At 44.8% G+C, this 27,809-nt stretch overlaps 1 protein-coding gene across 8 annotated transcripts; it reads right to left on the bottom strand.

Annotated features, from left to right (window-relative positions):
- Nucleotides 1–1,131: 1,131 nt before the first annotated feature.
- On the bottom strand, nt 1,132–18,261 carry hnrnpc (heterogeneous nuclear ribonucleoprotein C). Of its 8 annotated transcripts, none has more exons than XM_061256172.1 (10): nt 18,110–18,261; nt 5,382–5,551; nt 4,042–4,307; nt 3,515–3,587; nt 3,138–3,176; nt 2,958–3,008; nt 2,486–2,649; nt 2,273–2,386; nt 1,905–2,092; nt 1,132–1,774 (listed from the first exon to the last, which is right to left on the bottom strand). In XM_061256172.1, the coding sequence occupies exons 2-10, from the start codon at nt 5,384–5,386 to the stop codon at nt 1,667–1,669; spliced, it is 1,008 nt and encodes a 335-aa protein (XP_061112156.1). In that variant the 5' UTR covers nt 5,387–5,551; nt 18,110–18,261; the 3' UTR covers nt 1,132–1,666. The 8 variants fall into 8 exon arrangements, with proteins under 8 accessions (XP_061112156.1, XP_061112160.1, XP_061112157.1 ...); XM_061256176.1 differs by having other exon boundaries at nt 1,932–2,092; XM_061256173.1 differs by having other exon boundaries at nt 4,042–4,289.
- Nucleotides 18,262–27,809: the final 9,548 nt, after the last annotated feature.

Genomic DNA, 27,809 nt, shown 5'->3' with positions numbered 1-27,809 from the left:
TAGTTCAATAATATCAATAATAAAAACAGTTAAGTGAAATGTTTGTGTACAGTATATCAAAAGAAAGGAAATTTAATCGGTTGACACCAACATCAGCCTGCTCTCCACCAGCACCGAGCACCTGGAGTTATTTTCAACTCATAAGTTAACAGTGATGTAAAAATCACTGCTGGTCTTTGGACGCAATGGATATATAGAAGAGACTTGGAAATATTCCAAAAAGCCTAATCGTCAAAGGGTTAAGAGACTGTCGGAGCTGTCTGTTATGTCGCTCAGGCTAGCCAAGTTAGGTCCCGTATTTCCGTGAGTGTCATGTGATCGCCTGGATAGGCGTTCAAGGGTGGAGTTCGAGCGCCAGTTTCCTTTTGGGAAACACAGGCTGGAGATTCAAGCCAAAAATATTTGTTTTGATAAGTTTTGCCCCGTATTTAGGAAACGACTACACCGAAAGTGATTTTAATAATGCCTACACACAAATTTAAGCATTTAGTCCACATAAGCTGAACTGAAACAAGCGTGACAGCACTCCTTTACGGCAAATACAAAAACCAGGACCAACCACAACCGCCTTTATGCTTTCCACATTGCCGTCAAGCACAATTAATCCTGTAATGCAGTGGTAACTACCACAAAACATTTTTGTAAACCATAACGTCACTGAAAACCATAACATTAAACCAATGTTTTTCTTAGTTTAATGTTATTCTGGAACATTACAGCGTAACCGTTTCTAATTCAAGTTGTGAAGCATATCTAGCCAATATTAACTAGCTTACACCACATAAGGGCTGCACGATTCACTCGATATGAATGCAAATGTTCATAGTTCCTTTAAAATCAAATGTTCTTGAGTAGTCAGAATAAAACTGGTTTTGGTGCGGTACTGGTAAGCGCAAAAGTATTTTGAATTTGTTTGCATAGACAGTAGTCAGAACATTGTTTCACCATTCAAATACCCCAGGATTGCACGGTGTACAATAATTTTCTGTGATGTTTGTCAGCACCACACCCTATACTGCACCTTCACTTCTTGGGGGAGGGTTGAGAGTCACACACCCCAACAGGTGTAAGCCAGTAAAACCTGTTGACTCCCTTTCAGAGCAAGGCCCCAAAATGACAAAATAAGACACATTTAAATTTTAACATTTTATTGAAATTGATTCTTTTAAACAGTTGAAACGACAAAACCAAACAAACGGACATAACGTAGTTGCCATATTAAAGTATCAAGGGACATTTTGTTAAAGTTCAGTTTAATTTGTTTTGCAAAACAAAGGTCTATTGTTTCGGATGCGTTTCCTGCCCGATTACTGTACATACATCAGTACACTGCCACCTGCTGGCCAAGAAACAGCACTACCACACCTCACACCCTGTCACCTACAGCAATAACTACTCTTGTGTAAGATCCAGTCTCAATGCATTACACTAAATAGAACAAGCTATAAAAAATAAAACAAAACACTCCTTTGAAATAGAGTGTATGTGCGTGTGTTTGGGGGGGGGGTGGGGGGTGGGTGGGGGCTTGTTAAACATTGAGAATAAAAGCAGGGAGAGGGGGGTACAGAGGGGATTGGGGGGTACAGAGGGGATTGGTGTGATAAGGGGAAAGAACAGAAATGGCCTTTCAGTATATGTGCATGTGTGTGGAAGCAGCATGTGTTGTTTACGAGTCCTCATCTCCATTGATGCTGTCACCGTCATCCTCTCCTTCCTCTTGCTCCCCTTCCTCCTCCTCATCCTCATTGTCATCCTCCCTCCCTCGACTCTTCACCTGGAGAGGAGGCAGCCGGATGAGATCGCACGGACAACACACAGCCGACGACAGCATCCCAACCCCCCAAGAGCAAAGTTCTGTGAGCATAACCAACATCACCCTCCTCCCCCCCCTCCTCCTCTCTCACCTCCTCCTCCTCCTCCTCCTCTCTCACCTCCTCCTCCTCCTCCTCCTCCAGCAGGTCTCCCTCCTCCTCAGAGTCATTCAGCTCCTGGCTCTCCCTCTCTCTCTCCCTCTTCACGCTCTCTTCTTTCTTACTGCTCGAGTGCTGGAGAGACGAGACCTCCCCTTGCTCCGCCTTCACACTCTTGCCCTCTGAAACGGACACAAAGATACAGCCGTGAGCACAAGGGACAACGCACATAGATTTACATTACATGTACTCACTCACTCTCCCACACAACTGCAGACAGGTAAGCCCCCCCCCACCCCACCCCACCCCCACCCCCCCAGGACAACGCATGGCTTTGGACACGCCGGGCCCCCGAACTCTACCTGACTTCTTGCTGTGGTCCTTCTCCATGCGGTCCAGACTCTCCAGCAGGTAGTCCACCTTGTGCTTGATCTGCGTCAGCTCCTTCTTAATGGTCTGCAGGTCGTCGGCCTTCACTGCAGCCACAGAGGGGCATAGTTTAGAGAGCGCGCCGCACGGAGGGGGGGCGGCGGCGGCGGCGGCGAGCGGTGCGGAGGCCGGGCGCGGGCACTGACTTGTGCGCGAGGAGGAGGTCCGCTGGCCGCTCTTGGAGGAGAAGCTGGTCTTGGTGCGGCGGCTGCCGCCCCCGCTCACGCTCACGCGCGGGCGCTTGGAGGGGATGACCGCCCGGGAGAGGGGTGGGGGGGGCGGGGGCACGCGCGACGGGTACGAGTACATCCTGCGCAAAACATTTTTTATTTTTATTTTTTAAACATTTTAAAACCGGAGAAGCTACACCCACCCACCCAGCTACATCCTCAAAGAGGGCAGTCCTGGGATTTTTTTGGTGGGGACATTACCACAAGTCACACTTAATTACATTTTTCCTGCTTACAAAAAAACCCACTAAAATTCTTGCTGAAATCCCTGGTGTTGATGTCACTTCCTGGCTCCGACCCAAAAGTCACACACATCCCCACGAAACGCATGAGATCAATACCAGGAGGAACAATAAAAAGGAGGAATAAATGTTTGTTGCAAACCTACCGGTCATAGTAATCCCTTTGGAAGTCGTAGTCCAGATCAAACGAGGAGCTACTACAGAGAGAGAGAGCAAGAGAGAGAGCAAGAGAGAGAGAGAGAGAGAAAGAGGGAGTGAGTCGTACAGTAACAGTAGATTAAAAAAAGCCAGAGAAATGCATTTTTGCAGGACTTAAACTGATATACCTTTTCATGTCAAACTGCAGTTCCCATTGTGCAAAGGGCCTGGAAAAATAAAAGTTCCTTGTAGCCTTTTGATTGTTGAAAAGGATAGACCAGTTCACATTTAGCCCAAATATTTTTTTTCTAATTTCTAATTTTTTCTTTTTCTTTTTCCCTTTACAATGAACAATTTCAGCAAGACGCCAGCTAATGAGCATAGGGGTGACGAGCAGATTTTACATGGAACTGGTCGGTGCAGAGACAAGGCAATGCAGTGATGGCATTCCACTCCAAATTCACTCCATAGGCCACCAGAATTGTGCCTGCTTTCACCCCAGAAACGCAGCGAGGTCAATCGCCAGAGGAGAACATAAACATACAGACAGGTGTGTCCCACCTACCTGTACATGTCTCCAGCAGAGCGCTTGGTGGTCTTTGACCTGTGAGGCTTGGGCTCACCAGCCAGGTTAATATCTGTGAAAGAATTAAGAATTTGAGCAACAACTCTACCACTTACCCAACACTGTCTTCCCATCTCTGCCACCGACTCAACACCGTTCTCTCCAGACCTACTCCTTACCAAACCTCCATTCTACCAGACTTGTTCCATAACACACACCCACTCCTCCAGTCTTAGCACTTACCCAACACTGTACCCCCCAACCTCTACCACTGATTCACTGTTCTCTCCAGGCCTACTCCTTAAACCCGACTTATACTTCTGCGTCGAATCCGTAGACTACGGCATAGCCCGACACGCACCTCCCCAGAAATGTAACTACGTGTTGTAGCCTCTGTGTAGCCTACGGCGTAGGGAATGCGGCTACTTGTACAACTCTGTCTAGCTTTACACAGCACCCATATCCCACCAGACTTCACGCTCTCGCTCGCACTCGCACTCGCACACCCCTCCAGTCTTAGCGCTCACCCAGGACCTGTCCCACGATCATGCGGCCGTCCTCCCCGGCCACGGCGGAACGGGCGTTCCTCTCGTTGGCGTACTGCACGAAGGCGAAGCCCTTGTGCACGGAGCAGCCGACGATCTTGCCGTACTTGCTGAAGATGGCCTCCACGTCCGCCTTGGTCACCAGCAGCGTGTTCAGGTTGCCGATGAAGACGCGGGAGTTCAGCGAGCGCGGGTCGGTCTTGTTGGTCACGTTGCTCGCCATGAGGCTGCTGGTGGTAGGGGACCGACTTAGAGGAGGGGGGGAGGGGAGAGGGAGGGGTGGGGGGGGGGGGGAGGGGGAAGGGAAGAGAGAAAGCGAGAGACCAAGAAAGAGGGAGAGAAAGAGCAAAAGAGTGAAGGAGAGAGAAAGAGGGGGCTAATGAGTGATCCACACAGGATTATTATATTCTTCAAGTATACAAGATAAGAGGTGCAGAGCGCTCATCTCTAAAAGCAGCACCAGGTACCTTTCAGCACCCGGCTATTCTAAGAGGTTCTGGCGAATATGAGCCACATGACCATGTAGCATTCTCACCGGGCCTCAACCGCGCACTACACTCAATTACCTGTCTGCAGGTGTGCGAGTGAGTGAGAACATGTCATGTAAATCAATGTGCATGCATCAGTGCTAACCTGAGAGTGTGCACGTGAAGGCGTGCGAGTGTATAAACGTGCGCGTACAGTACACGCGTGCGACTGGGAGAGCGTGTAATCGTAGGATCTCGGGACACTGAATGAGTGGTGGTCCTGAAGCAGAGGGGCTCTGACGGCCGAATAATGTGTAGGGGTGGTGGGCAGAAGTCCTGGCACAATTCATTTTTGAAAAAAGCAAAATATTTTAATTAAACAAAAACTCTGCTCACAGGTATAGCCCCAGAAAGCACATCACTGCTTTGGAGTTACTTTTAGAGTATTAGAGAGAAAAATAAATAAATAAAAATAAATGCTGCCTAGGCCAATCAAAAACACACTACACATTAAAAATAATAATAACAATAAAATGTTTTAAAAAATAAACAATTACATTTTTATTTATTTATTTATTTATTTTTAAAATCACAACTTGGCAAACTATTCCTTCACTGCACTGTAAGAGCGCAGAGGCCCAGTTTTTTGGGGTCACAGTGTGGGAAATGAGGTGCACAGCAGACACTGGACGGGCAGGGAGGGGGGGTGGGGGGGGGGGGGGGGAGAAGGGGGGGGCAGGACATCGCAGCATGGGACACAGATACTCCACCGGACACTGAACAGCTGTGGATTACACATGGCAAAAAGAACGGCCGGCAAACATAACAGCGGTGGGTTATTCAATCATCACTCACTCCATCGTGTCTGGGCGGTCGTCTGTCAGTGTGTCTGTTCTGTTCTGTTCCCCTGTGGGCGGGCCGAGTGTGTGCGAGCAGGCGTCCCTCACAGTGACACTACAACTCCCAGCGGCCCCCAGTCCGTGCGCTTAACTTCTCCAAACGTGGCTTTCCCCCACCGAGTTTAACTGAGGCGACAGAGAACACACCTCAGAGAAGCACACGGGGGAGCACATTCTTGTAGGAGTTTGTTGTTTGTTTAGCCCCGCTATCACCTCCTCCTCCACCGACCACCCCCCATTCTGAACCCAAAGTGAGCAAACGGTTATGGGCCGAACAGAGGCCCAGGAGGTACGCCGAAAGAAATGCTCTTCAGGAGTTAAACTCAACTCCAGGACTGCCACACTGCTCAGTATGGCGGTTAGTATAACACTCAGAGGATGTGTGTATGTGCGCGTGTGTGTGTGTGTGTGTGTGTGTGTGTGTGTGTGTGTGTGAAGTAGAGATGGACAGATGGAGAGGTAAATTATAAATGGAGGTAGATTGAGAGAGATGGATGATAGATAGATGGAGGTAGAGTTTCAGATATGGTGATGGAGACCTATATTCTGCAAAAATACTACCATCTCCATCAACCTGTCCATCACTCCATCTCTCAGTGCATCAGAGATTGAGTATTATAGTAATCACCATACAGCAGATTGAAGCATGTCGGTACAGCCTCAAATACATGGCCAACCGAAGGGTTGCTTTTGGGCTGTAAATGTCTTCACCGTGTGCAGATACATTAGGCTCAGAACCCCCCTCTCTCCCTCCCTCTTTATCCTCTCTTCAGGGACCTTTTTTTCTTTCCTCCTGTTCTCCTGAGAAAGGAAACGAGAAAATTTTTTTTTTTTGTTTGTTTTTTTTTAAACAGCAGCCCGTTAGCCAACCACGTGACCTTCAAGCCTTCCATGTCCCCACCCCTCCAAAAATAAAAACAATTCCCATGCCAAAAACGTCAATCCCGGACTCCCTCTTCCTCTCAAATAACATCCAGGAAAAAAAAAATAAAAAATGTAATTAAAAAATTTTTAAATCCAGAAAAACAATGGGCCTGCTGCCAAGGTGGTCAGACAGATCGGGGGGGGGGGGGGGGGGGGGGGTCAAAGGAGTTGGTGGTCCAGAGAAAAGTGTTAAGAGACATGGAGACATGAAGACTAATCTTTCGATAATAATGAGTGTATGATAATAGGCTGCGCTCTCAGTGAGGGGGAATTTAAACTTTGTGGAAAACCATTTAAATCAGAGGGGGCTGTGCACGCACTCAAAAAAGGAGGTTCAAAACATCAAAACATGAAGAAAAAAGGGAAAATGGTAGCAGGGGAATCACTGGGAAAAAAAAAATCTGAAATTAGAATGTTAAAAACAGGAAATACAGATAACATAGAAAAGTAATAATTCAGACAAGATTCATTACCCCATAACCCCCCCCCCCCCCCCTTCCTCCCAACACAATCATCATCATCATCATCATCATCATCATAACCATCATCTCATTGATACTCATACCGGGCAGCATCATCAACAGGCCACACTACACCAGTTGTAAATTCACAAAATGGATTCAAGCGGATTCCATTTCCCACAACGCATCTGTGACAGCTTTCACACTTCAACATCCTGAACAAACAGGCTTGACGTGAGTCAGCTTCTCTCTGGAATGCAGGACTTTAGTATCACTTCCTCGATGCTAGGTTTGGGTGGCTTCCCGCAAGCAGGATTGACGTATTCAGCCTTCTCGTAGGTACAGGTTTTACTGCGGGCGATGGTTGCACAAATCCACAAAAGGTGGGAGGGCCAAGTAGGTGCGAGAGCAGGGTACAGTGTTCGTCATCTCAATTTTAATCACTTTTTTTTTTTTCTTCACTAAATATAAAGTCATCCACACAATTCTTTTTTTTTTTGGCCCCAAATTATTAGATATTGGTTTCTGTTGCTATGGCTCCCTGTCCTACACTGACCCACGCGAACAGCTCCAACAACCAAGTGAATCTAAACCAGGGCTTCACAGCCAGAACCGGGTCAGTTTCAGGACTTACAATGAACATCTCGGTTTTCAGCCAGGGGCCACTGCGATCGCACCGACATGGTACCCGATGTGGGGCTAACCAATGTCTAATTTCCCACCTCGAAGGGAACCTATGGAGTGCCTTTAACGTATGAATATCTGTGTGTATACCTTGGTTAAGGAGCCCGTGTTGTCTGCAAAGGGAGAGGTGGCCCTTAGCCGACCCATTCTCCAGGAAACAAGAGGGCCTTATTTTTTTTGGGTTTCATCCAAACCATAGCAGACACTTGTGCGACACACGTTCAAGGGAACACATTACAGCCATTTGGCAGACGCTCTTATCCAGTGACGTACAATAGAGCGCATGCCTGTAACCAGGGACAAGGGCTCTAAAAACCCGAGACAGCAGCACGGTTACAAGCGCTAGAAACTTAATGCATAAAAACTCAAACCCTTGTAGAATAATCAGATACAACCGAGGGGCAATACCACAGTATTGGCAACTAGAACACTAAGAATCGTAAAAATAAATAAATAATACCTCTCTCTAGATATGGGAGGATTGAAGTTGTAGTACAGTGGCCAGTCAGGCATTGAAGGAGGTACCGCTCGCTCCAGTAAAACAAGTGAAGAGCAATAACTGAAGAATTTGGAGAAGACGAGGGTTGCGCAAGAAGGGCCGACCCATTTCAGGATTGTGTGTCAACTTAAGATATGACGGCGTCAATTAGATAATTATCTGACGTGTGTATGAGCACCGGCTATAGCAGCAGACTAAGTGTATCCTAATGATTTTACTGTGCTCAAGTACAGGCTTGTGCCAGGGTAATTTATACAGCCGTCAGCAAATTAAAAACTAAGGCAACTGGTCGGAACAAAAACCAGTACGCAGACGGACCCTCGAGGACCAGAGTTGCGCACCCCTGCTTTAAATCATGCTAGGCAGTACCGCAGCACGTGGTTAATTTTCCCCAAACAACTCCTCATTAGGCTTTGTGTTCCTCGTTTTCCACGTACTGTTCAGTCTCAAGGGCCAGGTGTCCACATTGAACATTAAGGATTTCATAATGTACAAACCATTGCTACATATCGGCACGCCACACTATCATGTTTACTTCTGACTTTATAGATTATCTGATTTTTATACCTCCAGCAAAGGTTAACATTCAAGGGAACCTTATTTCCGATAGATGCGAGACAGAAAATATGAATCTTTAAAACGTATGTTCAAATTGTAGCTACGGTCATCAACTGGAAACTGAACATGCAGTCAGATCAAAAATGTGAACACAGTAGTATGAGAACATTCAAGCAGAAGAGACTGACATTAAACAATCTATAGAGAGGCAGCTGAAATGCAAGCAATCCACCCAGTCTGATCAACTTGCTCATGGCCTCATATTGGATTGTGACAATGCAGGACAGCAACGTCCCAAAAACATGCAAGTGCCACACTGTATACATGAGCTCTCCTCATAGAAATCTGAAGACAACAGACCGATCAGGCATGCAACTGAAAGTGTTTTGAGTGACTAGGCCAGGGATGGGCGAGGTGGGCCATATCAGTGCCTGGATTTCAGACTTCAAATTCTGCTCTTAATCATTAAATTAGCCCAATCGTTTACATGATCTGTCATTTATAGCCACATTCCGTGACAAACAGCAGCTGATAAATGTTCTCGCCATGTAGCATTTGAGTGTGGCCTAATTTACGAGTGAATCGATCATGGCGCATATGGCTAATTAGCGGATTGAGGGAGGGGAATTTGTGGCAGCGAAATCCTGCATACACAACGGTGTTCCAGGACTGGAGTCGCCCATCCCTGGTCTAGGCCTTACTAGTCAAGTATTCCTAAAATTAAATGCTATTTAAGGAGTTCACTGGAAACAAAGTTGGACAAAATCTCAAGACTCTCGTTCAAATTAGACTACCACTCCCTCTGTCGACAGTTGTTTGTGTAGCTGCCGTGCTGGTGTTCATGTCATGCAATTAGGATGTCGTCACATTTTGATTGCGGCTGCACTTGTGATCTGGCACAGAAAATTCATTCCAGGCCAAGAATGCACAAAATTGAGGCTAGCTCTGAAAGCAGAAGCAGCACAACACACATTAAATATTTGCAAATGTCCTTTCTTGAGCATTAGTATATTTTGGATACCATTCGCCAATGTCTTGATTTATTGATGTTGAATAAAGGTTTTTTTAAATTTATTTTTATAAACTTCCCTCATGAAGCGGTTGCATATGGGCAATTCCAGTGACGTCAACCTGGGCGTGAAAAAATAAACTTACGTCCCAATTAAAACCTATTATGTCCCAAACGTAATCTGAAAGAAGGTAGGCCAACAGGAAAATGCTTAAGGTAATGCTATTTGGCTGCCAACATTCAAAACCAGATGACAACAAATGTAAAGATAGAATTTGATTATTAAGTAGATCGTGAAACGGTGTGCATTTCAGACGCTCCACATTGCATAAAAATGAAGACAACTGTATAAATATTTTAATGTTCAGCCAAGCCTCCTACCTTACCTGGATATCAAAGTTTCTGCATTAGTCTTTTCTAAGCTTAACTTTATTTTTATATTTTGGCCCTTCCCCACAGTAGGTGCTATAATATGAATTAACATTTTTTTTATCATTTAAGAGTCATTTTCCTGAGGGAGTTTGTCATTTTGTGTCCAAATTCCCCATCCACAACGCTGGAATTGCAGGGCATACATAAGCAAAGGAATAAATTCATACCTTCCTATGGCCTTACGGTTTAATTAGGCAATGTGGGAATGATGTTCTGAATGTGCCATTAAAAAGGGCACAGCAATGGAAATGCGACAAGTTACGATTTGTTGTGCTAAAGGACCCCAAGCAAATAGCTTCAGCTATCCTGAAGTCAAATTAGACCACTTATGGGCGCAGATTAGTTTATATACATTTTGTTGTGTCTTTTGAATGCTTAAAAATAAACACAACACAAGTGGAGGCAAAATTACCAGCTCATAGCTTCCAGCATAAAACATTAATTGTTTTTGGGATGTGCTAGCAATGTCAATGTTAAGATTGAAGAATGGAGCCAGGAGTACATCAGCCAATTGGCAAATGATCTTATTCACTCCCACTAACGAAAGTGTCAGTCCCAGAAATAGGAACGCAGAAGGTACAGATGGCCCATTTATAAATCAGTGAGCATAAAGTTGGCAAAAAAAAGTCATTGGAAGTTGGTCCTGACCAGAGTGGGGAAAGCACACTCCACCACCGGAGGGCGCCAATACACAGGAGGGGATTTATGAACAAACAGGAAAAATTCTATTTTTTTTTTTTTTTTTTTTTTTTTTTTTTTTTTTTAATCTTCGGGATATTGGTGTCCTAGAACTACATCATTTTCGATTACCAGAAGCAATTGTTGCATTCTACACACGTGTGTGATCTTACACCTTAAAGGGCTAAAGGACACACCAGAACACTCAGTCCATAGTGTCCATTACGCCATTACCTCGAAAAAGGTTCATCTTCTGAATTTATTTTTATATTATCTTAGTCTGCCTTTCCATTGAATCACACTTATGTGCTTGCCTATAACTTTCTGAACCTGCAAGCTTGACAATGGTGGGAATCGAAGGCATCTGAAACCCTATACTGCTTCATACTACACAAATCCTGTACAGCAAAATGATGCTCATGAGCATTTATGCATATTACTTTATTTAAAATGCAAATATAAAAAAAAGGTGTGCAAACTCTCCATATCCCCCCCCCCCCCCCCCTCACATATAAAATTACATACCGTACTGTACAGGCAACCTAGATTTCGTTTATATAAATTTGGTCTTGGATGCTTATTGTCTTCTGCATTAGGTTTGCCAGTATAAAAGCAAATGAGACAACCAAACATTAACTAACATGAAGTAACAGATCGCTTCAACTGATGCTGCCAGGAATCCCCTGTGGAGCCAGCCAAGAAGTGATAGAAGCAGCCGAAGTCTGCAGACACACCGTGGCAAAATCTCCATTAGGTTTAGAATAACCCACCAGCTGAGATTCTTATAAAACTTCAGGCCAATGCACCTAAGACCTAAGAGAATGGATGCAGTTTGAGGTCGGTGCCTTGCATGGCAGCTAATCGCAGTTGGGTGTGTGAGTATGAGTATGAATGGGTGAATGAGAAGCTTCAATTGCACAGCGCTTTGGATAAAGGCGCTATATAAAAGCCAACCATCTACCATTTAAGGGGAAGGGCGGTTACAAGAAATTGATTTCATTTTGTTTTGTTTAACTATCCACAGCTCTTTATAGTTAGTTAGATTCTTTAAGCATCTTCACTGCACAGAATGTATTTGTGTGTGCCTCAGATTTCTGCACAGTACTGTATGCCCATATATATATTTTTGTGCTATTCAGACCGAGAGAAAGAGCAGAGTGAGGAACAGATGGAGGACAAGAGGCAGGCCAGATGGCACTGCAGCAGGGAGTCGAACCCCAGCCCACACGGGGGGGGGATTCGCATACGGCTCTGAAGTCAGCCAGACTACGGACCGCGCCACACAACAGGCCAAAGAATTTAGCCTGTGTTTAACGGCATCATCTGTTGGGCTCCGTTTCCTACAGGCACAGAGCCGGCACTGAAGAGGACGGCTCTGGAATCGACATTACTACACAAGGAAAATGGAAATTAAGAAAATTCACCGCTTCAGAACGAAGTAGTAGTACTGACACAAGAAAAAAAAAAAATTAAAAACTGATCTTTATGGTTTATAAAGGAATAAGCTAAATTATATGAATCTACAGGGTCTGTAAATATTCTGTAGAAGCTGCTTTAGAGGGTATATTCCTGCTACTACTGTAAAGCAAACCCATCACCACATACTTTTTAAAGGATCCAAAAGATCTGACACACAAAAATAATGTGGGCCAGTTAAAAAACATACACCGAAACTGAAATAACTCCAGAAAATTAACTACTCGCTTTACCTGGTAAGTCGTGCACACTGGTTATCTGCACATACCCCATTGCCACCAAGAAGACCACAGGCACAAATTAATGTGAACAGGGCTCATTCCATCACTTTTTTTTTTTTTTTTCCTTTTTCCTTTTCTAGCCCCTAGCACCATCTAGCGGGAGAGGCTAGAATAGGATTAAAGAAACACTGAGAAAGAGAAAACAATGCACTTGCGTCTTGAAACATCAGTTTGAAGCCACATCACTTAGACGTCAGGCTTTCCAAAAAAATAAAATAAAAGAAATATTACTTTTTTGTAATACTGCAAAGGATGCGTTGATGTTTTATTGCTGAAAGGAAAGATTGGGAGTTCCCAACTTCTACTTCTAGCACCTAGAAGGAACATTTAAGCAGTTGGTGGACTTTGATCGATTTCTGGGTGAGGAGCAAGGAAAGGGAAAAAAAGTAAGGGATTGAAATGAGCCCAAAGAGTCATAATGGATAACATCTGCACTTAACTAAATAATTATTTGTTCCCTTTAACCCTTACCACTCTTGGTGTACCCTTAAAAAACCCTCATCCATCCGTGCTCATAGAAACACAGGTCACAGCAGAACGATGCACCATGTCTAGGTGACTTCATCACGCTCACACAATGGCGGGTGTTTGTGGCTCATTAGGCATTTTAAAATGGGGAAGATGCGTTCGTATCATTAAACCAACATCATTCTAAACATAAATAAGCACACCGGCTAACACCATGAGTACATGAGCATGCATTAGTTTATTCAACCAAACTACTCCAAATTACATCGGCCTGATTCGATTGCAGAAACACAGAACATTACAAACTCGCATAAAATGCAGTGACATTCCTTTCAGTGATCTACGGACATATTTGTGAATTTGCTCATGGGAGATGCAATGAACAGACAATAGAACTTGGTGTTCCAATATCAGGCACATTGGGATTCCGGGATTACAGTAAATTAGGGTTGTATAGGTTTACTCAACGATGGGAATATTTGCAGGCGCGGTAAAGAATAACAATTCTGATAGGAACATTTCATCAACAGCGGACATCGACAGTGAAACTGATAGGCTGTCCCAATTCTCTTCTCATTTTCCACACTACTTCCAGGGTAGTGGAGACATGGATTAAAGCAGGGAGGAGGGAAAATAATTATAATAATGGGTTCAAAATAATGTAGACAATGTTTTGAGAACCGTTTCAATCACGCCAAATTCCCAGCGAAACCCTTGAAATGCATACATCAATACTACTTTAATAGAAATGTCTTGCCTACTTGGCGAGCAAGCCGATAACGTGCTCAATTTCGTACGCAATAGTAAGCAGTTTCAGATGCGGGCCCTTTAAAAACCCGCTCTAATCCTGGGGCTCATTCAAATCTCTTATCTGGCCCCTACCTCTCCACCCATCATGAGAGGATAGAAAATAAATAATAATAAAAAGTAAAGAGGGGGGGGAAGTTCAAGAACTTGAATTAGGCTAATGGAATGACCTTGTTGCAAACGTCAGTTCGAAGTCACGTCAGATAGACGAGGCAGACACAGAAAGGTAGATCCACCAGGTTCATCATTTGTACGTCAGGCTTTTCGAGAGGGGGGGGGGGGGGGACTTCTGCAAAGGACACGCAGATGTTTCTTTGCTCAATGGAAAAATCTGGAGTTTCTATCTTCTACTTCTAGGTCCTAGAAGGGACATTTCAGGGGTTGGAATGGGATGGGGGTGCTCGGTCAATTCCTGGGCCAGGAGCAAGGAAAGGAAAACAAGCGGAGAAAAGTAAGCGATTGGAATGAGCCCCTGGTGCGCCCTTGAAATCCTTCCCCCTCCCCACTCACTCGGGGCACCCTGTGCATGTTACCCAGGGAGACGAGAGAGAGTCTAAACAGAGGTTCCCCTCCACATGCACCTCTCCCCAGGTTTGCTCCTGGAGCAGACGGAAGGTGAGGATGAGACAGGTCACACTCCAGCAGGACGGGGCGTCATACGGTCTGGTGCACATCTGAGAACAGGCAGCAGAGTGACCATGCCCCCCACGTGAGAGAGATAAGATGGAGAGTGAGAGCCGGCGTGTGTGCGTGCGTCCTTGGGCCCATATTGGTGCGCATCGGTGTGCCCTTGCCAGCGTCTGCACGCCTCTGCGTTTGTGTGCCCGTGTATCCGGGTTAGTGTGTCTGTGTGTCCCTGTGCCCGCGTGTCTGTCCTTGTGCCTGTCTGTCGGTCTCTGTGTGTCCTTCTGCCCGTGCGTGTCTGTCTGAGTGTGTGTCCTTCCGCCCGTGCGTCTGTGTCAGTGTCCTTGTGCTCGTCTGTCTGTGTGTCCTTCCGCCCGTGCGTCTGTCTGTCTGTGTCCTTCCGCCCGTGCGTCTGTCTGTCTGTGTCCTTCCGCCCGTGCGTCTGTCTGTCTGTATGTCCTTCCGCCCGTGCGTCTGTCTGTCTGTGTGTCCTTCCGCCCGTGCGTCTGTCTGTCTGTGTGTCCTTCCGCCCGTGCGTCTGTCTGTCTGTGTGTCCTTCTGCCCGTGCGTCTGTCTGTCTGTGCGTCCTTCTGCCCGTGCGTGTCTGTCTGTGTGTCCTTCTGCCCGTGCGTCTGTCTGTCTGTGTGTCCTTCCGCCCGTGCGTCTGTCTGTCTGCGTGTCCTTCTGCCCGTGCGTCTATCTGTCTGTGTGTCCTTCTGCCCGTGCGTCTGTCTGTCTGTGTGTCCTTCTGCCCGTGCGTCTGTCTGTCTGTGTCCTTCTGCCCGTGCGTCTGTCTGTCTGTGTGTCCTTCTGCCCGTGCGTCTGTCTGTCTGTGTGTCCTTCTGCCCGTGCGTCTGTCTGTGTCCTTCTGCCCGTGCGTCTGTCTGTCTGTGTGTCCTTCTGCCCGTGCGTCTGTCTGTCTGTGTGTCCTTCTGCCCGTGCGTCTGTCTGTCTGTGTGTCCTTCTGCCCGTGCGTCTGTCTGTCTGTGTCCTTCTGCCCGTGCGTCTGTCTGTCTGTGTCCTTCTGCCCGTGCGTCTGTCTGTCTGTGTCCTTCTGCCCGTGTGTCTGTCTGTCTGTGTGTCCTTCTGCCCGTGCGTCTGTCTGTCTGTGTGTCCTTCTGCCCGTGCGTCTGTCTGTCTGTTTGTCCTTCTGCCCGTGTGTCTGTCTGTCTGTCCTTCTGCCCGTGCGTCTGTCTGTCTGTGTGTCCTTCTGCCCGTGCGTCTGTCTGTGTTTGTCCTTCTGCCCGTGCATCTGTGTCTGTCCTTCTGCCCGTGCGTCTGTCTGTGTCCTTCTGCCCGTGCGTCTGTCTGTCTGTGTGTCCTTCTGCCCGTGCGTCTGTCTGTCTGTGTCCTTCTGCCCGTGCGTCTGTCTGTCTGTGTCCTTCTGCCCGTGCGTCTGTCTGTCTGTGTCCTTCTGCCCGTGCGTCTGTCTGTCTGTGTCCTTCTGCCCGTGCGTCTGTCTGTCTGTGTCCTTCTGCCCGTGCGTCTGTCTGTCTGTGTCCTTCTGCCCGTGCGTCTGTCTGTCTGTCTGTGTCCTTCTGCCCGTGCGTCTGTCTGTCTCTGCGTCCTTCTGCCCGTGCGTCTGTGTGTCCCTGCGCGCCTTTACCTTTCCCCATGCATGTCCGTTTGAGATAGTACGCATGTATGAACTTACAGAAACTCATTGCACAGATGAAAATATTTGCCGATACTGCTCCAAAAAAATAGTATCTGTAGTTCATTATACCTAGAGAGTTGTATACTAAAACATTTAAAAGCAACACCATTGCCCAGCACATTACGATAATGGTAATATTTCCAAAGAGGGGAGAAAAAATAAAGCTCACATCTGAGAGAAGTCTAGAGCATAGAATTGTAGTTGTTTTTTTTTACACTGCAAATTATGAAGGTGTTAAATATTTGTAACAGGAATAGAGACTTTCAGCAGAGAATTTCTGGGGGGGGGGGGGGGGGGGGCAACACTACTTTCAAAAATATGGTAAACCTCAGAAGATTAAAAATGGATGCAAGTGTAGTATCATACGAGGTAAAAATGTTTAAAAAAAAATCACTTACGGGTCACCGCTGATCAAAAAAGCTGCTGCAAAAACTGAAAAAAATAAAATAAAAAAAGGACAACAAAAAAAGGTTTAATTAGAAAAGAGATTGTATAGTGTTGACAATGAAACCCAAATGAGGGGGGGGGGGGGGGGCAAAAAAAATAGAGTATAATTTTAAGATGGGAATTTTGGGCAATACATTCAGCAGACAGGACCTTACATTTTAAAAAATGTATCAATCTCTGTGGTCATTGCAAATGAGTTCAGAGCCATAAGGCACAAACCTTAATTTCACCTTTACCACCACAACTGTTCACATTCAACCATTTCAAACTCAAGCATTTAGAAGAAACTACTAAAGTAGTGTGAACCAGCGTGGCCATTTGGATCGAGTACCTCAAGAGCAGTAGTGAAGCAGGTACAACCCAACACACCCCTCAGCCCAGCCCCAAAAGATAAAACAAAAATAATAATAATATAGGCCCCATGTTACATTCAGTGCTTACTCTACCAGAACTGCAAATTGATCCCATCCATCGCCACCTGCAATCACACTGCACATAAATCTAAGAAACACCAAATATGACAAGAGCATGGTAGAGTTGGCTAGTCTGTGCGTTTACACAAAGGACGAACTCGAAGATTCGCGGCCTTCAAACACAGGGGGCGAAGCCACAGCCCTACCGATCCGGGTGTGTGCCTTCAGATTCAAGATGGAGGAAGCGTCAGCCTACGGACCGATTTACGTTTCACCTCACTTCTAAAAAGGTGAGCGCTTTAACAGGGACCATCTTACTGCTGTTCCCATGATAATGATGCAGACAAAAAAAAAAGACATTTATCAACGTTTGCGTGCTAAATTTAACCCGCAGGTCGCAGCGTCACTTGATGCATTGCGGAGGGAGACTCCCGCCACTAACGTTCACGTGTTTTAAAATTAGGCACAAGAGGATCTGGGGGGGGGAGTGAAGACAAACATTGCCGCAATCATCAGTTAAAAGTATTTTAATAAAAACACAATGCGTAAAATAGGTTTAGATATTGCTTCAATTTACATCAATAAAGTTTTTTTTAATGCATATCTAAAACTGCAGAACCTGTCCGTCATGACGCAAAATGATTTTAGATGTCCCTTTAAAAACTGCCCGACTGTTCTTGACGAAAAATGTCTTTCCTCAAAAAAAGAAAAAAAAGGAAAATCGTTACCAGTCCTACTGCATGACTGCGTAGTGCACAAACAACCGACAGCCAAAAATGAAAAGGTCAACCAAAAAAAATAAAAATGAAAAAATAAAATAAAAGCAACGTTTTTTGAAAAATCTGGACAACTGACCAAATGCAAACACGGTCGAAATCAGCGCAAACAAATTATGAATCCCAACTGAGAAAAAGACTTCACCACCGCAAGAGGAGCGTCGATCCTTTCAGACCATAAACAATCTTCAGCATTTTCCATGTTAAAAATATGTTCTGACACAAACCACTGAGGATAGCACTAGCTAATACAGCTGGAAAAATCCTGATTCATGAAAAAAATGCATTTCGAAAAACAAAACAAAAAAAAACTCTAGTTAGCTGGCTAGCTAACACAAGCTAGCTGGTACTGCTGCACAAAATGTACGACACAATAAACCAACAGTCTACCAGTTTGTCAGAAAAATACATTAAAAATAAAAATCCCAGACACTGCAAAGTCAGAAAAATAAAAAAAAATCGAAAAACTGTTCCGAATCAAAATACTCACCAAGAGTTTAAAGTTTAAAATGATTAAAATTCGGTGGTTTCTATCAATTATTTTGTTGAGTTTTATTTCTTCTGTTTCATATACAACCTCCTGCTCGAAAGACGTACGTCTGCTCACTCGAAATGGCGCACGATCTGAACACATAAAATGTAGGGAACTCCGCCTGGTTCCGCCTTCATACTTTTATTTCGGTATATAACTGGATGTTTTTACGATTGCGTCAGCCATTCTGGCTGCTGAGTTGCTATTTAATATGTCAATCTACCTTCGTCACACAACCGTTTCAGAAGACCTCGCAGCTAACAGGTCGATAGGGTAGACAGTCAGAAGAAGAGCCGCCCAAATATTGCTAATCGAAAGACTATTGGTTAAAAACCACAATGAGGGCTTCCTGCGGCAGTGATTGGTTAAAGTAACGAGAACGAGCACCTTCAAAATGAGGGATTCAGAATAATTACCGGAATCGGAAACAGTTATAATTTGTTTTTATTTAGGCATAAATATTAGCCTTTTCCCCATCTCCCTGATCCCTGTCGGTTAGGCTACTCTTATTCCGACCTTACAGTCTACAGGAAAACCCTCATTGGCTTACAAAATTAAATTTAGTTGGGGTTTTTTTATCCTCGTCAAACTGTCGCTTGAAAAATGTTTGAATTGGAAAAATCTAGCCTTTCCAGCTATGCATGATTTGAAGGCCTGGTTCAAAATCCTGCCGAAGCCATTGTACTCAAGTGGAACGTCATTTCAGGGTGACTCTGGGGATTGATGATAATCACACGAAGGCAGTGATCAGTGGTCGCACTTTATTGATGCTAAAGATGGGAAAGTACAGTGTGGTTTCCATTGTGCTGTAAAACTGGACCATCTTCAATTAAGTGGCTTGTCAGTGCTCACGAATTAGTGGTCAGCCCCAGCTTAAAGCACACGCTATACCCAAGGCAGAGAGACAAGGGGCAGTCTCGGGCTGGCTGAGGACGGTTGTCAAAAAAAAGAAAAACGAAAACATCTGGAAACTTTTGATATGAAAAGTGCTGAAATTCCACATCACGTAGCCTATATAATTTACGTGAAGGCTGAGCAAGCCTATCGGTGTGTGTGTGTGTGTGTGTGTGTATGAGTTCATTAGGGGAGGACAAACACTGCACGTGTAAAGACTCCATCTCTTCCTCAGTGGAATTAGCAGAACTCCCTGATTCTTCAGCGTTCCCATCACCTGCCTTTCCACTACCAGTCTGTGCGTATTGTGAGTGTGAGTGTGTATCGTGTTAATGAACTGATGTAGTAAAGGCCTATTATGTGTTGGGGTATGTGTAGTGTGTGTAAGTATAGCAAACGGTGTGTAGGGATTGGGGTATGTGTAGTGTGTGTGTGTGTGTGTGTGTGTGTGTGTAAATGTAGCGGGTGTGTAGGGATTGGGATATGTGTTGAGTTTATGTGTGTGTGAGAGAGTGAGAGATAGAGAGAAAAAGTGAATCTGTATGTGTGAGAGGATTGTGAGTGTGTGTGCGTGTACGTGTGAGGGTGTGTGAGATTCAGTAGTGAGAATATGAGCTACTATAACTGTACGACCTCTTCACAGGAAGTTACATTTTTGGTCTAAAAATTAATGCAAATGATTATGAGTAATCTGAGAAGATGGCTGTGCTATTTTAACAGACAGCACTAAGCCAAGACAAAAACACAGAAAACTGTTAGAATGGTTAAAAATAGGAGACAGGAAACAGAAGTTGAAGCAGGTTTAGTCAGAAAAACTATTTTTTGATTTCATTGACTCACTGCTTTTCCCTAATTTGTATTATTATTCAACTGAAAATCTGTTAGTCTTTAAAACGATGAAGACAGCAAGGTGTTATTTGAGGCAGCAGCCCAATCAGAGGGATGCAAATGTATCTCCATTCCAGCTGGCCAATCAGAGCCCAGGGAAGGAAGGAATCTCCTTCTGAGGAATCTCCCAGAGTCCTTTTCTGCGCGTGAAAAGAACAGGGTCAGCACAGTCATGTGTCACAGACATACACCAACATAAAAGAAAAACTGCATCAGCAAAAGCTTTGGTATATTGTCCAACAATATACCACTCGTCCTTAAACTTACCTGTCTCAGGTATGCGTTGCTTACCTGTGCCTCGGGTGTGTATTGGTTAACTGTGCCTCAGGTGTGTATTGGCTACCTGTGTCTCAGGTGTGTATGAGGTGTGTTACCTGTGTGCAAGGTGTGCTCTACCTCTGTCTCAAGAGTCAGATTTGACTATTGTATCAGGATGACACCATACATCTCAGATCCTTGTAATACAGGTAGGAATAGGTATACCTAAATTAGATAAGCATCCCAGGAACTTCATTACACCATTACAGCAAATGCTAATTATTGGAATGCAAATTTGCCATGTTCACTGGGTAGAATTCAGATAAAATTCTGTCAATATTGTTTCCAACATCCAATGTGAACCAACCTTTTCCCAGATCCAGATTCAAACATTGGGAATCCAAATAAATGTTTCAAATCCATCCTGGGACCACCACAACTACCATGGAGTACAAGATCTCCATGTTCCAGATGTTTTTGGATCATAGCTTCTTTGACCTTTTTATACATTTTAATACCCTGAAAATATGGGAATTATTATTTTCCCCTGTCCTGAATAATGAGTCATTAAAATGTAGCATTTTATGTTCCATTATGTTGTAGGATAGTACCTGTTTCTGGCCACTGGATGCCACTGATTCCGCTCGCCAGTGAAAAACATGTGTTTGTTTCTCCCACACTCTCAGAAATGAAGTTTTGAAAAGTGCCTAAAAAGGTACAAATGCTTGATCCTAATGGCGGGGGGGGAGGGGGGGGGGGAGGGGGTTAGGGTTAGGTACATGAAATTGTACCCCCTAACAAACAATATACAATTAATTTGTACCTTTTTTTGATTGGAAAACATACTAATTTATGAGAACATTACTGTACTTTCAGGGTACATTTTGGAACAAAAATGTACCTCCACTGTCACTTGTGTACCTCCAGAGTGGTCACAACGCTGGTCTGTTCTGGTCCCACGACTGTGTGACATCACAATCACTGAAAATTCCAAAGAACACTGAAGCTCCACTCCTTTGGTGCATTGTAGGTCCTTACCCCTCCCCTCCCCCCCTCCCCCCCAGTTCAGGTTATGCTATATAGAGGGTTTTAACGTGTGATATCATTTTGACATTATGTTTTTCTCTTCTTAGGACTTGGCATGGATGTAATCTTTATGCATTCCGAATTGGTGTTTGGATTCGTCATTAGCGTCGGTAGCTTGCATTAGTGAGCCAGCTCTGGCACAAACGCCCGTTGGCGTGCTCTTGCACTGCGGATAAGAGCATCTGCGAAACGAATGCAGGGCTGGCAGTGTGCCGCTCCGGCCTGACCAGCAGGGCGCAGCAGTGAGATGCGAACGTGCTTGGCCATCCGGTCCAGACGCCCGGTCGATGCCCAACACCACCGGGACCTCCCCGGCAGAGAGGAAGGAGCCGGGAGAGTCCGGTTTCAAGGCCAGCTGAGGTGTTAACCAACCTGGAGCTCCAACGTCTGAACCATGAAATGTTTCACTATAAAGTAGGCATTAGCCAAACAACCATGTTAAAGCAAAAAACGTGAAGTACCAAGAACGTCAGACAACAAAGTCTTGTGGTCCCACAGAGTAGCACCCACACTCAGACTATGTGTTGAAACAGCAAAAACATAATGATTAATATGCTAGTTTTTGGTCAGTGATAACATTTGCAATGTTTATCTTCCCCTGATTTTATTTTTCCAATGAGTGTGTTATGCCAGAAATGGCTTTTTAAAACTGCCACAAAGTTCATTGACGAGGCTCAATCCGCAAATAGGTTGCTTGATTGATTCCAGTGAATACATTTGGCTCGTCTTGCTTCTTGCGCTTTGATTTGAAGAATATCCGGAAGATGCATCGTGGGGTAGCTCTAATTTCAGGATTTAATTCGCTATTTCGCTTGGCTACCTACCTGGTAGGGTTCTGGCTGCAAGGACATCGGCAGCGCGTGAGGACACAAATAAAAAGGGAGATGAAACACCATATATTTCAGAGGACAGGCTAACCATATGTTTAATATTTATTATTAATTCTTGTAGGTTATACATAGGCTACATTTGGCTACGGGTTTTGCATCTCATCTATAAAATATGCGTTGGCAAAATTATGCCACATGTCATCAACATAATCATAATATACGCTCTGTTTCATGTCCATTTTAAAACCTCCACCATTCTTCAAAGCAACATTCATTCGTAAACATGGCAAAACTAAGTAAAACACAACTCGGTTGACCTATTGCCTACGAACACCGTGGGTGTAGGCTGCTTGATGTTTCTGTTTGTCAAGGTAAATCCATCGTTATTGTTCTTTTATGAGAGAAGCCAGATACCTTATTTTGAGCTGTGCTATAACTTCCCTCCTTTTCCGCACGCTGGACGATGGGGAAGTTTTATTTTCCTGAGACGGCGGGAAGTGCCGCGTGCTATCTTCGTGGAACGGCGTGCGGTGTATTATGAAATAACAATTACAGTCACTGTAAGAACCTGGACATGCAATTACATGCATAACATTCTGATCTGGATTTATTATAATTATTATGCCTATCGTTAGTATTATTAATTAATTATTATTATTATTATTATTATTATGATTACTGAGCACAGCGAGTATTGGAAAATAGGCTGCATGGTATAGTGTATAGGCTAAAAGTCGTTAATTGATCTGTTCACACATGTTAATAAATGTATTTGTAAGGCTAATTTATTTCCTTGTCTCCGTGATCCACAGACGTTTGTTCACGCTGTGGGGGATAGAGGCTCACTTTAACGTCGGATAACTGTCCCAACAGGCAGTCAGTTGTATGCCAGAAGAAGCGACTGCGCAGTGTATGCGCTTATTACTATTTGACAAGGCACACTAGAGGGAGAGCGAGGTGGGCTGAAAGAAGAGAGAGAGCTGTCCTTAGGATTTCTACTTTTTCGCACATAGCCTGCACGCACCATTCAGTGTCGCACTTCAACTGTGGCCAGAAGCTACCGGCAGCTTTCCAGGTCTAGAGCGAAACGTTAGGCTACAGATTAACGAAGCCGCTCTTCCATACCGGCATAATAAAAAGGTGTACCGGACTTGTTTTTTTTCTTCTTCTTTATTTATCAACATTTAGAAACCTCTCGTTCGCCATCCAGGCGGGTTGCTTCTCCAATTGGCGCAGGCTGGAAGCGCAAGGCACGACGGCAGCGAGACTCTATTGCAGCACTACCGTGACAAAATGAGTGAGGTAAGCTGTATTTACGCTTCAACTAAAATACATGGACAATGCACATGCACTGTCCCACTCGGCATAGTTGTTCCACGTGTTGAACTGGGTTTCTGTTCTCCATACGGCGTCTTTCTTGCATAGTGGCGATCAATTAATCTACGTTTCGCTGCGGTTGCTCGGTGCCACTCCTGTCATAAGCGTAGGGGAGGCATTGAATTTGGGGTTTTATGTTTGGGTTCAAATGCATATATAGGCTATTGCATAAAATATAGCTCGTATCCTACATTTGAGCCTCGATGATCGCACGTCAAACATTAGCCTGTTGAAAACATGTATTTCCAACACAGTTCTCGATGGAAAGAGACACAGATCTTATAACACTGACAATACAAGTTACACGTAGTGTCGTGTCAGTGGGGACAGTTTTCGTGTTTTAATGTTATTATCATTATTGATCTATGCATATAAACGCACGTCTGGTGAGCTACCACTTTTTACCTTATCTGCCTGGGTTCAGCGGGGTTCCCCGGCGAGGTGTCTCTCGAGCCCGCGGCTCTTCCTCGCCAATGATGCGGAATGGATGAGGCATAAATGACAAGTTTTGTCTGACATCTGGCACTCCCCGTTGTCACCTTGCAGCCTGACGTTGGCTGCATCCCAAAACCTGGCGACCACTGCACAGCGGCGGGGGCTGCCACGCTGACGGGTTATACAACTTGCGGCAATCGCGGGCAGGGAGGTGGGGGCCGCCACATCGGGTAATTGTGAGGCGCAGGAGCGCACGGTGTGGCGCTCAGGCTACCGGGGTTTTGCTTAATGGACCGCGCTATAAAACGTGACGTGTAGAGCTGGAAATTATTTTCTTGCTTTGAATGCGCGAATGGATGCGCTTTCTCTTGCGAATAAAGTTTTCCATTGCAAATAGGATAGTTAATATGCTATCCCGTTCTATCATAACCACTCTGGCAAACCGTATAGCCTAATCACTTGTTTATGGTTGTTGATGTGCAATTTAAAATAAGTGGTTTATTTTATTATGAGACGTTATATGATATAATACAATATATTGACAGAAAATGTCATATTGTAGATAGACACCACTATACGTGTAGCCACTATCCTTTCGGCAGCGGCAGACCATAGTCTACCTTGTGCTTTTTTTAAACCACTGGTAAACCTAATCGCTCCTGTAAATTGCCCAGAATCAGTGCCAACATTGTGTATGAACTGAACGACTCTGGTCTGAGAGTGTACTGTATGCGCGCTCTTTCGCATTGCAGCTCTTGGTTTCTTAGTCCGCCTGCGACTTCTGTTACCTGGTGTTATTGAAGTGTTTGCTCGCATTGCGTTTATTTTGAATTGTTTTTTATTTCCTCTGCAACCTTGTCTACAGTCTAGCCCATTTGGGGTTATTTGATTTAACTCCTACACGCACTCAGGGTAGCCCCGGTTATCAATTTTGCCTGCGTTCATGTGTTACTTTGAGAAATCCTAAGGTCGTTCTCTCCTTGGCAACAGCGCGAGAACGTGAAGTCCACTGTATTAATACAAGTGTGCGCGTATCCGCGAGCAAAACATCTGCACAGCGCGTGGTAGACGGAGCGAACGCCAAATCTGCCTTTTTCGCATACATCTCATAAAGAAGAATTCGAGAGAGAGAGAGAGAGAGAGAGAGAGAGAGAGAGAGAGAGAGAGAGAGAGAGAGAGATTCATTGCGGGAAAAAAATCAATACAGCGAAGTGGTGTATTTAAAGATACATTAACATAATGGTAGCTTATTTATAGGCTGTAGGTTAATTTATCGTCAGTTTTACAAGAATTATCCTTTGATTCGCTCCGCTTGTTTTCCATGTACTTTTTTGGAAGGTTGATTTTATCATTTATATTATTTCAATCTCCCACTGTTTTCTTTAACAATGTTTTTTTTCCGTGGATCACAGGCACCCTGTTCTCATAGTTGGCTGAGTGGAGGACCTGGAATAACCTGTGTTACATAAACTGTGTTTGACAGAGATGTAGAGTGGAAGAGCACAGATATTCATTTGGCATATTCTCTCATTTTAAAACAAGCTGTCCGCTACTTTACACCTTACACACACACAAACACACACACGCACACGCACACACACACACACACAGACACACTTTCACAACTGGAGCAGCAATGAGATACAGATCATTTCCTTGCCTCTGTCTGAGATTGACGAAGTAATGAATTAATAAAGCGGCAAAGGTGGCTTGCCCCAAAACAGCAGGCCCAGTCTTAACAAGCTGGGCTAATTGGGAGATCTTAATTACACCACGTGTCTCTGCCAAGCGCAAACAGAGAGCCGCGCGAGAGCAAGCTGCAAGCACGGCAGTCTCAGCCACTGACTCACAGTAGAGTCACTGACTGACTGTCACTGACTGACTCTAATATGCAAGCGAGTCTCACAGTCACTGACTGACTCTAATATGCAAGTGAGTCTCACAGTCACTGACTGACTCTAATATGCAAGTGAGTCTCAGTCACTGACTGACTCTAATATGCAAGTGAGTCTCACAGTCACTGACTGACTCTAATATGCAAGTGAGTCTCACAGTCACTGACTGACTCTAATATGCAAGTGAGTCTCACAGTCACTGACTGACTCTAATATGCCAGCGAGTCTCACAGTCACTGACTAACTCTAATATGCAAGTGAGTCTCACAGTCACTGACTGACTCTAATATGCCAGCGAGTCTCAGTCACTGACTGACTCTAATATGCAAGTGAGTCTCATAGTCACTGACTGACTCTAATATGCAAGTGAGTCTCATAGTCAGACCTTTGTCCTGGCACTTTTAGGTACTTCTCAGCAAAGCCCTCACATTTTTGTGGCTTACTAACCGTTTGCGTCTTGCAGCATAGCCTCTGTGGTTCTGGTTGTGAAGTCTTCTGCAGACAGTAGTCACTGACACATCCACGCCTGCCTCCTGAAGTGTGTTTCTGGACAGGTGTTTGAGGGTCTTCCTTGGTCTACCAGTCCCCTTTGCGATTACTGAGGTCACCAGTGCTCTCTTTCTTCTTAATGATGTTCCAAATTGTTTGTTTTGGTAAACCTATTGTTCTCATAATGCCTTTCTTTGCGTTCATTGGTAGAACTCATTGCTCTTCACCTGATGTGGATGTAAATATACTGAAATTAAATCCGATAGTCTACACTTTAACCTGATGTTCATTATTGCATTTCAAGTCCAGAGCCAGAACAACAAAAACTGTCACCATTGTCCAAATACTTGTATATATATTATACACAATATGTATATTGTGTGCACCTGTGTAGTGTGAGTGGAGGTACAGTATGTGCATTTATACCAACATACAGTATGTGTAATGTTTGTTTATTACAGTGTCAATCGACCAATCGATCGGTTGATACAATTCATACTTGAACAGTTTGATAATCAAATTGCCACAAACCCACACCATAAAGCCACAGAAACCACACTAGCCAGGAAACCTATTTTCACCGTGGTTGTGACAGGTAGGAAAATATGTGTCAACACTGTACAAAGTGCAGAGGAAAGGGAGGGATTATGGAAGGAGGAGAGTCAGCAGATAGATGAGAGGGGACGAGTGGAAAGAGAGGGAGAGACCGTGAAACAAGATGAGAGAGAGGGAGATAGAGAGGGGGGGGGAAGAGGAGGGGGGGACGTGAAGCCATTCTCTCGATATAAACAGGATTAGTACAAGGAGCTGCAGCAATTTGCATTTGAAAGGCTCACTCAGAGCCAGAGAAAGAGAGAAATCAATGAACATGGCGTCCCATAGGGGTGGGAAAGAATAGAGACAGCAGTACTACAGTCTAGATAAGGGCCAGTGCAGTGGGTGCAGTATAGGCAATACATGTACAGTGCAGTACAGTGCGGTTACTGGGGAATACAGGGTGTTACAGTGCAGTACAGTGCGGTTACTGGGGAATACAGGGTGTTACAGTGCAGTACAGTGCAGGTTACTGGGGAATACAGGGTGTTACAGTGCCATTACTGGACATTACAGTGCAGTGCAGTGCAGGTTACTGGGGAATACAGGGTGTTACAGTGCCATTACTGGACATTACAGTGCAGTACAGTGCAGGTTACTGGGGAATACAGGGTGTTACAGTGCCATTACTGGACATTACAGTGCAGTACAGTGCAGGTTACTGGGGAATACAGGGTGTTACAGTGCCATTACTGGACATTACAGTGCAGTACAGTGCAGGTTACTGGGGAATACAGGGTGTTACAGTGCCATTACTGGACATTACAGTGCAGTGCAGTGCAGGTTACTGGGGAATACAGGGTGTTACAGTGCCATTACTGGACATTACAGTGCAGCGCAGTGCATTGGGGTTACGTGGCACAGACACCAGGGTGGCACGTTACGTTGAGTTGCAACACACACATCCTGGCA

This window comes from Conger conger, chromosome 9, assembly GCF_963514075.1.
Source record: "Conger conger chromosome 9, fConCon1.1, whole genome shotgun sequence".
Taxonomy (NCBI): Eukaryota; Metazoa; Chordata; class Actinopteri; order Anguilliformes; family Congridae; genus Conger; species Conger conger.
The sequence above is the reverse complement of the archived record's forward strand: the minus strand, read 5'-3'. Positions and strand labels throughout refer to the sequence as shown.

Bases quoted from the DNA above. Each gene is read 5' to 3' on its own strand.
- hnrnpc (XM_061256171.1), bottom strand. The intron at 2,650-2,957 runs GTAGGTTTGCAA...TGTTTTGCGCAG, and splicing joins CAAAGGGATTACTATGACCG to GATGTACTCGTACCCGTCGC. The intron at 1,775-1,931 runs GTGAGAGAGGAG...CCTCCTCTCCAG, and splicing joins AGGAGGAGGAGGAGGAGGAG to GTGAAGAGTCGAGGGAGGGA.